Source organism: Physeter macrocephalus, chromosome 13 (assembly GCF_002837175.3).
Source record: "Physeter macrocephalus isolate SW-GA chromosome 13, ASM283717v5, whole genome shotgun sequence".
Classification (NCBI taxonomy): domain Eukaryota; kingdom Metazoa; phylum Chordata; class Mammalia; order Artiodactyla; family Physeteridae; genus Physeter; species Physeter macrocephalus.
Genome location: NC_041226.1, coordinates 70,912,975 through 70,924,992, shown reverse-complemented (window position 1 = coordinate 70,924,992; position 12,018 = coordinate 70,912,975). Strand labels below are relative to the sequence as shown.

Here is a 12,018-nt window from a genome sequence, read left to right as displayed (position 1 = left end):
TAAACAAATACCATATGCTAACACATATATATGGAATCTAGAAAAACAAAAAAAAAAAGGTTCTGAAGAACACAGGGGCAGGACAGGAATAAAGACACAGACGTAGAGAATGGACTTGAGGACACGGGGAGGGGGAAGGGTAAGCTGGGATGAAGTGAGAGAGTGGCATGGACATACATACACTACCAAATGTAAAATAGATAGCTAGTGGGAAGCAGCCGCACGGCACAGGGACGTCAGCTCGGTGCTCTGTGACCACCTAGAGGGGTGGGATAGGGAGGGTGGGAGGGAGACACAAGAGGTAGGGGATATGGGGATATATGTATAGCCGATTCACTTTCATATAAAGCAGAAACTAACACACCACTGTAAAGCAATTATACTCCAAGATGTTAAAAAAAAAAAAAAAAGGCGTGGCCCAACTACATGCTGGCTACAGGAGACATGTTTTCGATATAAAGAGTCAGATGCAGAAAAACAAATCCTGCCAACAGTAAGCATAAGACACTTGAGAGTCTTCAGAGTCAAACATTAAGCAACTTGTCCAAGATCACAGGGATATGAAGTGGCGGAGCAAGAATTTTAACTCTGACTCCAGACTGTGCTAATAACTGCAGGGGAGAGAAAGGAGAGGGAGAAGCAAAGCTCCAGTATAAAATTCAAACTATTTTAACCTCAAGCAAAGGGCAGAAGATCCCAGCCTCATCAAATCCCAGATTCTTAACCTTCCTATTGAAATCACCCACCAAACCCCACAACTCTAAATGTATTTGCCTTATCTACATCCTTAAAGACTCCCTAAAAATAGAAATTTTTCTCTTTCAGGTATCCACTTTAGAGCATTTCTACTCAGCATCATCTTCAAATTCTTCAACAAACAGTCTAGAAGCTGAACTCTAATCCAACATGTTCTCAAACATCTCAAAGGACATTCTGTTATTATAAGGGTTTTACGAAGCTTGTTTCATAGGTATTCATTAAGCCTTTGAACATGACATATATAATCACAATTTAAAACATATTATAAAATTGCTGTCAAAAGGATAGAGTCACCAAATTTCTCCTCTAAATTCAGGGAGACATTATTAATTCAACATAAGAATATCCCAGAGAGGAAAAAGGCATCAGTGACTCTTCTGTAGCTCTGCCAGCTCACTCAAGTATTGTACTTTACCTATAAAGTCAGCAAAACCAAGTGAAGACAGTTACTTTCACTGGCATCCAAGATCACAAGACCAAAAAAAACTAAAAGAAATATTCTGTTTTTAGACCTTAACAATGGTACACCAATGAGGGGGAAAAAGGGAGCAGAAAGAGAACAACTTCCACCAATAGTAAAAAAAAAAAAAAAAAAAAAAAAAAAAAGGTGCCAGCCCAAGCTGTCAATTAAAAACAAAACAAAACAAAATTAATTCAACATAAGAATATCCCAGAGAGGAAAAAGGCATCAGTGACTCTTCTGTAGCTCTGCCAGCTCACTCAAGTATTGTACTTTACCTATAAAGTCAGCAAAACCAAGTGAAGACAGTTACTTTCACTGGCATCCAAGATCACAAGACCAAAAAAAACTAAAAGAAATATTCTGTTTTTAGACCTTAACAATGGTACACCAATGAGGGGGAAAAAGGGAGCAGAAAGAGAACAACTTCCACCAATAGTAAAAAAAAAAAAAAAAAAAAAAAAAAAAAAAAAAAAAAAAGGTGCCAGCCCAAGCTGTCAATTAAAAACAAAACAAAACAAAACAATAACAATCCAGTCTAGTTCCAATTCATCTTAGAAGTAGTTTGGAACATTTACTGAGCATGGGATTTATAGTCAAAGACTTTTGTAAGAAACTATACTCTTATTTTCTAGCTATGTGACATTGGGCAAGGCATTTATTCTGAGATTGTTCTCTCTTCGATAAATCATAATACACCACAGATTGTCGTAAAGATTAAATAAGAATGTTGCAAGTGTATCTGCAGGTAGGTGTTCCACACCTATTTTTAAGAGCCTGGGGAAGGGAAGAAAAGTTCTGTGCCACTTCTTTTTTTATGAACAAACAAAATCCTACTTCAGCAAATAAGAGTACCCTGTATAACAAATCTATAGCAAATTCTAGCAGGCAAACACACACGCATGCATGCACTCTAGAATATAAATTGGTAGCAGTGGTAGTCTCTAGGAATTTAAACTGGGGGCTGGGGTCAGAGGTTCACAGATGGAAGAAACCTTATTTTTCAATGTATACATGTGACTTAAGTTTCTGAAGATTTTACATTCTCAAATTTTTTTCACTTTAACATAATAAAATCAAAGACCTGTGTCCAAAATGGAAATTCTAATAATTGTAAGAATATCTATGTAGTTAAAACTAGATGTCTACAAAATACAGTGTAGTATTAACCTTTCTTTTTTTTTTCGCAGGTCTCTCACTGCTGTGGCCTCTCCCGCCGCGGAGCACAGGCTCCGGACGCGCAGGCTCAGCGGCCATGGCTCACGGGCCCAGCCGCTCCGCGGCATGTGGGATCCTCCCATACCGGGGCGCGAACCCGGTTCCCCTGCATCGGCAGGCGGACGCGCAACCACTGCGCCACCAGGGAAGCCCCACAATGAACATTTTTAAAGTACATCTTTGTAGGTGAAATTCTTAAGAGTGGAACTGTTGAGTCAAAGAATATATACATTTTAAATTTTGGTAATACCAGCAAATTTCTGCAACAAAAAAAAAAGATAAAAGGGGGCTGAAATAATTTATACTCCCAAGAACAAGACACTTCCTGTACACTTGTCTACACTGGATGCTATAGCTATTTTTTTAAAAGTTTGGTTAATCCAATGGATTAAAAAAATCTCATTATTGTTTTTGAAGTAGTTACATTCCTTACCTTGCTAAAAAGTCTCCAACAAAAGGAGATAAAAAATACAATCATCAAACCTCAACTGCTTCCCACAGTTCCCTTCTCCACCCTCAATGCTGAGCATTCTGGATAGAACACATTATCTGTATGCATATATACAAATATCTTCTAAATACATGGATAAGACCCATACATGAAACACAAATTATTAAATCTAACATAAATTTCTCATAAAGGTAACTACTGTAACTTATAATGCTGTGCTGAATTAAAATATGATATGATAACATGAAAAAACATACACATAAAAACCAGAAAGATAACCAAAAACACTGTGAAATCTCTTTAAATCTCATTTAATCTTTAAACCACTTTTTCCAGGGGCAGATAGTTTAACTTTTCAATCCTCTTTCGTAAACGCCAAAAGAATTTCTTTTCTTAACCCTAACAGTCCTCACAGCCTTCCACCACTGTTCCTTTACTGCTCAGAATACAAGGAGCCCAGAGGGGAAATACAGAATGAAAAACATTTTGGAAATAAAATGTGTGCTCAGCATATTAAAATTACTGAAAACTACTATTCTTTATGAGGATTATTTGTAGCTTTGAATTTTCCATTAATTATTTAAGCAAAAGCAAACAAGACATGATTACAGTAGGGATTCTATATAATCTGATCCCATTTTGTGTAAATTAAGCATAAAGAATAATTAGTCTTGTAAAGAAAACATATAAAGTTTAGAATGCTTTTAACATTTGGCTTATGGTAGCTTTCTAAAGCAAATAGCACAAACTCAGAAAAAAATTCAAGAAATCATCTTATTCAAAGCTGTTAACTAAAAATAATATACCAGATGATAAGGCACAAACAGTTTTTCTATAAACGAAGTAAATATTATGCTGATCTTTGAACAGCAATTTAAAGGAAAAAAAAACAGAACCAGAAATTAATGGGGGGGGGGACCTCCACATTTGATTACATTTCAAAGATAAGTTACAGCATATATAAGTTATAGTAAAAGGAACTCCACAGTATTAAACTTAAAAAATATCTTTCCCAGACTTCCCTGGTGGCGCAGTGGTTAAGAATCCGCCTGCCAATGCAGGGGACATGGGTTTGAACCCTGGTCCAGGAAGATCCCACAAGCCGCGGAGTAACTAAGCCCGTACGCCACAACTACTGAGGCTGCGCTCTACAGCCCGCGAGCCACAACTACTGAAGCCCGCACGCCTAGAGCCCATGCACCGCAAGGAAGAGCAGACCCGTCACCACAACTAGAGAAAGTCCGAGTGCAGCAACGAAGACCCAATGGCAGCCAAAAATAAAATAAACTTTTAAAAAAATTTCCTTTCCATATTCTGCTCATTTTTCTTGCCAAAAGTTGCTGCCAACATAGTAATAATCTATTACCACTATCTTAGAAATCAGATTCTAAGAATATTCCCAGTTTGAGACAATAACTATCAAATTTCAATGGTTCGTCACCAACCACACAAACAATGTTGATATGCATAACAAAATCTGTATGCAATTTTATTTCACTGTGTTATTTTTATGGAACTCACCAGCTACAGCCAGATATTTCAAAAGGTGTGTTTTAAATGGCATACTCCAATGGGAAAAGTTTTTAAGCTAGGAAAATTATATCCCAAATAAGAATGTTGCCATGATGCACAAAAAGAGAAGGTTAGTTATCACTAGCTACATATTTTTATGGTGAATAAAGACACATGGCAATACCGCTTTCTAGTTACAAAACAGTCCCTTCTGTGACAGGAGGAAAGTTTTCTTGCAGGTTATTGTTCCATAATTCTTTATCTAATATTTACTTATCTTTCCATAACATTCACTGAACTCACTACGTAGAAATCATTAGGATATAAAACAAAAGGGAAACAAAGAATGAGATGACCAAGTCTCTTACCTTAAGAGGAGATTAAAATACACAAACAATTTTTACATAATATGGAAGGTGGTATGCCAGATAAGGAAAAAAAAAAAAATTTAAATGCTCTAGAAGACAGAGGAAAGAGATTACTTCTCACCAGAAGAACATGGAAAACTATCCTGGTAGGGGTAACATGAACTGTGCTTTTAAGAATAGACAGTAATAAGAAATGTGGGACCAGGGGACAGGTGTGACCACTGAGGAGAGCGATGGAAAAGACAGAACAGGAGAGAACCAGCCACGTTTGGGAATAGCATGCAGTCTGGTGTGCCTAAGGCATAGCATTGATAAAGGAAAATGGAGGAGATAAAATTAGAAAAGCAAATGAGAAAGGAAGGTAGTCATACATTTTATACCCTTTTCTCTAACATGAAACCCCTGACGGCACAATCTTATCTTCATTTACGGAGAATCTGAACTTCTTCATAATATTTTTTTCCCTGAAGTCATTTGTGTACCTGACTTATTTTCCACAACATGACTGTGAGCTCCTCATGAGCAGGACGCACATCCAATTCATTTTTATATCCTTCTCAAATGCCTTGAACATAGATATCAAATAAGCCCTTTTTAATGACTGAATAAATGCATGAATAAATATACTTGCCATATAATTTCACTTCTCCCGGACTCAGATATTCATCTATACCAGGAGCCGGCAAACTTTTTCTATAAAGGGGCATACAGTGAATATTTATTTACAGGCCATTTGGTCTCTGCTATAGCTACTCAACTCTGCTGTTCTAGAGCAAAAGCAGCCACAGACGACAGGTAAGTGAACAAGCAGGGCTGTGTGCCAATAAAACTTAATTTACAAAAACAGGCGGCAGCTGCATTTGGCCCATGGACCACAGTTTAGAGACTCCTCAGCTATACAAACTTAAATATATTATATTGTACAAATACATTTAAAATGTATTATATTCAAATCATTTTCTTACATAATGAGAGAACCTCAGCCAAAATTTCAAACTAGAAGATAATAAAAAGGGGTATAAACAGGAAAACGTGGATATACTGCACAAAACCTGGTAAATCTGCACCTTTGGATACTTACACCTAATATGCCCTCTCCAGACATGTGTTACTATTAGCCACCTGCGTGACTTTACATCACAACTTCTTTAGGCCTTAGTTTAATCTATAGGCCTTAGTTTTTAATCTATAAAGTAAATTGGTTAAAACAGATCATTCTGGGCTAGAATTCTATGATCTTAAGAATTGTCCAAATTAAATTTATGAATTTTAAGTGAAAATTTCATCTTGAAAATGGTAATTGCATTCATAAATAATTTTGAATCCATGGAAGAACAAAATATAAGCATATCACAGAAACAAAGTAAAATATATTAAAATATTAAGTTAACTTAATACCTGAGATAATTGATCTAATGAGCTTTTCGAAACATTATCAGTATCCTATTTTAGTACCTGAAAACTAAGGTTTCAGTACCATCTTGAATGTAGTTATAAATACACTTGGAAAATCAGTTTAACAGCAAATATAGGGTCATGCACCTAGTCAGGATGGTGATATCAGGAGGATACTCCTATCATAAAAAAAAGAAAAAAATTTCCCAAAATAGAGGCAGTAGTAAGATTTGATATTAAATGCCATAATATGCAATAAAAGGCAAAAAACAGAATCTTACTTCTGGCTTCACATTCCATGCTCATGGTAAATCATTAACGAATCACTGGATTCCCTGACATATTTAGCTAAAAGTCTGAAATGTTTAATTTTAAAAGTCAAAGTCCACACAACATGTTATATAAACTAGGTATCATTCATTAGGTATAACGGTGATTTTACAACTTTTCCATTTTCACGCTTCAAATCAAGACTTAGGTTACAGAATAAAAGTCTTCACTTTTCCCAAACTATTTTCAAAGAATCGTTGGGTCAATGAAAAGTCTATAACTCATCACTACCCACATTTACAAAAGCAACACCATTACACTACTTTCTAAAATATAAGTTAACAGTTTCTGGTTCCTTACAAACTTACCAAACATTTGGCAAATTCTTTATTTTCTGAAAGAAATCCATAACCTGGATGTACCTTAGAAATGAAAACAAAAAGCACTTTCAGTTTTACCAATTTGCAAAACCTTTACAGTAAGCACGACAGAAAGAGCATTAACGTGTTTATTGTTCAAGGGCCCTGGAGTAAGGTTACTGACTCTAACATACTGATCAGCTCTAACTCAGTTCTCCTGAGTTCAGACCCAAACGCCAAGAAATCGCCTACTTTATACTCACTTGTATGTAGTAGCATGCTACCTGTCTTAAGCACAGTCGGGGCCGTCTCCCATCACACCTGCCTGTCCACCTGCACTTGGCTATGCAGTTCAACCCAACCCAAACTCTCCCCACTTTTTCTGAGACTAACTTTGGCCACAAGTCTGGAGAATTTTCTAACAGCTGGTGGGTCAAAGAATTATGTTAAAGGAAACCTTTCACAAGATGGATGAAAAACTCTTATTTCCCCTTTCTTTACAGAACCAGGAACTGCTACTTTACCAAACCCTGGCTACTAAGCCAATGAACATGTTTTATTCCTGACAATATTAATATATTCAGCCACTACCCAATGAACAGTTTTTGTCAAACCTAACTAAAATCGAAGTTTGGTTTTACCTTATCATCATTCTCTGAATTTATTTCTCTTCTAATATCTACTCTTCTTTCCCTCCCCATCCCACTCAGGCGGTCACAACCACTTCACGCTCTCCTCTCTCACAGCCACATTGCAACAATTTAAATTCCACCATCCTGTTCTAACCAAGTAACTTTTGACCAAACATAAATTTAGCCACCCTATTATCAGTCAGTATTGAATATATTTCTAGGAAAATAATTCTGCTATAAGTCAAATTTCTAAATGAGTCAATATCATACTCTAATCTAGAAGTAGCTACACATTTGAGATTTTTTTAAATGCTAGACTAAGCTTTATGAACATGGTACAGAATAATTTACACTACTACATCCCAGGAAAAGAGTTTCACTCCAACAGTTTCATTTCATATAAACATTCAACTAAAGATTGTATTCTGATCATCTACAGTTAAAAGGTTAAAAGAGTTTTACCTTCATTAACTCTGCTAGTAAACTGTAACATCTATAATACGGGTTCATGAATTCAGTTTTTTATTTAAACATGCATCTTACTAAAACATTTCTTTCAAAAGAAATGTGAACACTAACTGAAGCACTCCAGGCTAACTGCTGGTGTTGGCTGCTTCCATCCAATTTTAGAGATAACTCTACATAGATTTTTTTTTAACATTACATGTAATTAGTTCTCTGATAAAAACATACACACACACACAACAACAACAATAACAAAACACTATTCCTGACGTCAGAACCCAGTTATTTCCTTGGATTCTACTCCAAACAGAATTGGGGGTGGGGAGAATTACTGATTTCTCCATGTAAATTATGTATATTCCACTGACACTATCAAACTAAAATAATTACCAATTGCATCATTTTTATTTCTGGACATATAATGAGGCATACATAATTTTTAAATGATTAAAATAGAATTTAAAACAGGGTCTTTTGGATCCTGTTTATAATACAGATTTTTTTAATACTCTTATTATACTGAAAGGGTTAATTCTCAAAATTAATTGGGATTTTTTTTTTTTTTCCCCCTAGCAAATTTGGAAATGAACTGAAACCGCTCCCTGGTGTGAAAGCTGAATCCAGCAGCCACCTGCAGGATCAGTAACCAACACTGCCAGATGCTACAAAGCCTCTGATTTCCAGTAGCGAATTCGGCCACATTTAACTCATGTGACATGAACTGCAACAGCATTTTCAATCATTCTTTCTTATTTTTTTTTTAATACAAACTCTAGTGCTCTGCTCACTACATATGAAACAGCTGCAGTAGACAGATTCATTCAGACTCACAGCTTGGGCCCCGGTTTTCTTAATGGCTTCCATGATGGCATCCATGTTGAGGTAGCTTTTACTGGTGGGAGCTGGGCCAACACAGACCGCCTCATCCGCCATTTTCACGTGAACCTGAAGAGACAAATCTCTGCATTAACAGATCCTCCCAGCAAAAAGAACTATCTTCATCCGCAAGTATACACAAAATTGCAAATCTGAGTGTTTCCTATATCATTTATGTAGTCAGATCTCTCTCTGAATATGCACTAAGAAATTACAATGTAACAAATAAGCTCAGGAGCTATAGTAACCATGATTTCATTTATTACAAGCCTAATCCACTGTCTAACCAGATAACTTCCATAATATTCCATACCAATTTGATTAAGTAAAATCACAGCAAACAACTTTAGCCTCCTATTCAGTTCATCCATACGTAAACCTTATATCAAAAACTACTCTGTTACATGTAGCCAGGGTAGCCCAATATTTTCATAACAAGCACTCATGCCCAGTTCTAAGCAAGCTCCCCAGGAAGTGGGGATAATTAGAGAAACTGAATGAAGGGATGCAGTGAGTGTCCCTGCACAGCATCAGGTCAGCACCAGGCACAAATTAAAGCCCAGGACTAAAGAGTTCAGTATCACTACACATGAGCCAGAAAATCTTGAGAATCGTTTAAATACTCTCACATTTGATCCTCACCCATTTTAACCTTTATTCCTAAAAGAACCGACATGTGCATTCAGTTCTAAACCTACTCCAAATTCAGGAATATATGCTCCATTTTTAAGACTACTTACTACACAATGTTTCAAATCTATTTTTGCTTAAGAAAGGCTAGGCATTCAATACAGAATAAATTGCTTACTTCTAAAAGAAATCTATTCTTTTAAAATGATGAAAGGGATTTACGTATTTTTGAAACGGCTTTTCCTAACAGTTTTCCAGTGTAAGTTTAAATAAATTTAAATTCCATTTAAATTTATTTTACAAGGCAGACATTAAAAACTGGAACACACTCATATACCTGGCCATGGATGACCCTCCTCTGAAAAGTCTAAGGTGGAAAATACTCTTGAGTATTGCTAAGTTATAGTCTTCAGCTGTAAAGTAGTTTTTAGAGAAGCACTTGGTTTTAAACGAGGTCTATCAAAAAAAAAAATTCAAGTCATCTTTTAGAAAGCTCAGAGTTCTCTTTATCTATTCAATAAATATTTTCAAACTAAGTAAAAAATTATATTGTGTATTGAAAGGTTAAAGATACCTGCTACCCAAGGGATTAACAGATCAATATCTTAATATAAAAGACTCAGATCTATGCAGTTTAATTTCTTTAATAACATCCAAGGAAAGGCAGCCAAGCTCGCCAAAGGATCCTAAATATTCCCATGTTCAAAGCAAGGCTCTCCTTTATATCTTGCTTATTCCCAACTTCAAGTTGCTCTTCTCCCCTCAGACCAGAATGCCCCCTCTTCTACTGCCCTCTGCCCAGTTCAGCAATTTTTTACAACAGCAATTTTGTTTTTGTAATTGTGGTTGTGGGATTTTTCTGTAAGAAAGAAATTGAATACTGAACAATCCTTTGAAAAAAATGCATTAGTCAGGTGGGGATAAAGTATTTAAAGTTAAATCCATACTTACTCTGTAGATTTTATTTCCCGCCAGGTACTACCTATTATTAAAGATGCATTTAAAGTTCCACTTCTACCACTGGGTCTTCAGATGAATCTCCTTTAATCTGAACTCCAGTAGTACCAGGTGCAAATTTTGGCATTTAATCACATCCTGCCCAGTAATGTCATTTTGACTGCTTTACAGATTACGTCTGTTACAATTTATACACTCTCCTTTTCCTACACTCTCCTTTTCCAGATCATAAGGTCCTGCAAGGCAGAAGTTGTGTCTTAAATTCCTTTTCTTAAAAAATCTCTCCCAGCACAGTTTTATTGCTACAAGCTTTTAAATTCATAGATACACTTGGATGACAGTTTATTTAATAATTTTCATTGTTAAGCCACTGTCTTTGAGGTAAAAAGCTACACTAAATTAAATCTCCAATCTTAACAATACATATGGCAACTGAGGGTTGTACGTGGTGGAGGGGGGATTAAAATATATACACATGCATCCCTGTGTCCAAATTTTCTATAATAAATAGGCATCAAAAAGTTAGAAAGGGGCCTCCTTGGTGGCGCAGCGGCTGAGAATCTACCTGCCAATGCAGGGGACACGGGTTCGAGCCCTGGTCTGGGAAGACGCCACATGCCGCGGAGCAACTAGGCCCGCGAGCCACAATTACTGAGCCTGCGCTCCGCAACAAGAGAGGCCGCGATAGTGAGAGGCCCGTGCACCGCGATGAAGAGTGGCCCCCACTCGCCGCAACCAGAGAAAGCCCTCGCACAGAAACAGAGACCCCACACAGCCAAAAATAAATTAATAAATAAATTTTTTTTAAGTTTAAAAGGAGGGGAATCCTAATAATATTTTGACTTATTTACTTCCAGTCTTTAAATACTTTTGTAACCAAACTGCATATATAATTTTGCATCCTTTTGTTTTTTAACTATCATCATAATAGGCATTTTTCCTATGTTATCACAAACTCTTTGTAAACATACTGAGAATCTAGCTCAGAGCCTAACATTTTAGCAGATCATTAATATTGTTTGAATAACCATTCAAATAAATACATCAAAAGCAGGTCAAAACGGCTTAGGGACTTGACAAAGAAAGGCAAAACACGCTGTTTCTAAAGGGGTTGGTTGGTTTCTTTTCTTCTATTTCTCAGAAACAAACCTTACTTTAGGGTAGAAGCCTATATTAACATCTCAAGCCCACAGTCTAGCACAGGGTCAGTACTAGCAAAAATGCTTGGCAAAGCCATTTGAAAGAAGAAACTAGAACCCTCTGCTGCCTTAGTTCCCAAGGAGATACTTCTGAGTCAACCACGAAAGGATAGTTTAAAAAAACTTTTGAAACTCAATTTCAATTTTGTTGTTGTTGTTGTTCTAAATGCCTGAGGTGATTACTATTTCTTTAATAATACAAAACAAAACTGCATTCAAGCAGTGCAGACGCTCTTCTGAAGAATGACTTATCTTCACCTACACTGACTAGATGTATCTGTCTCAAAAATGTCAATATCTTGGGCTTCCCTGGTGGCGCAGTGGTTGAGAGTCCACCTGCCGAGGCAGAGGACACGGGTTCGTGCCCCGGTCCAGGAATATCCCACATGCCGCGGAGCGGCTGGGCCCGTGAGCCATGGCCGCTGAGCCTGCGCGTCCGGAGCCTGTGCTCCGCAACGGGAGAGGCC

At 36.8% G+C, this 12,018-nt stretch overlaps 1 protein-coding gene across 6 annotated transcripts in view; it reads right to left on the bottom strand.

Moving 5' to 3' along the window:
• PCCA (propionyl-CoA carboxylase subunit alpha) overlaps positions 1 to 12,018 on the bottom strand; it is a 378,662-nt gene that overhangs the window by 310,577 nt on the left and 56,067 nt on the right. For all 6 annotated transcript variants that reach the window (XR_008619078.1, XM_028497435.1, XM_007103730.4 and 3 more), the window contains exons 5-6: positions 8,721 to 8,834; positions 6,802 to 6,855 (exon numbers count right to left, since the gene is read on the bottom strand). Coding sequence is in view for 5 of the 6 variants with exons in the window: in XM_028497435.1 (XP_028353236.1) it covers positions 6,802 to 6,855; positions 8,721 to 8,834 (168 nt within the window). In the remaining variant the exon portion in view is untranslated. The remainder of the gene's footprint in view (positions 1 to 6,801; positions 6,856 to 8,720; positions 8,835 to 12,018) is intronic.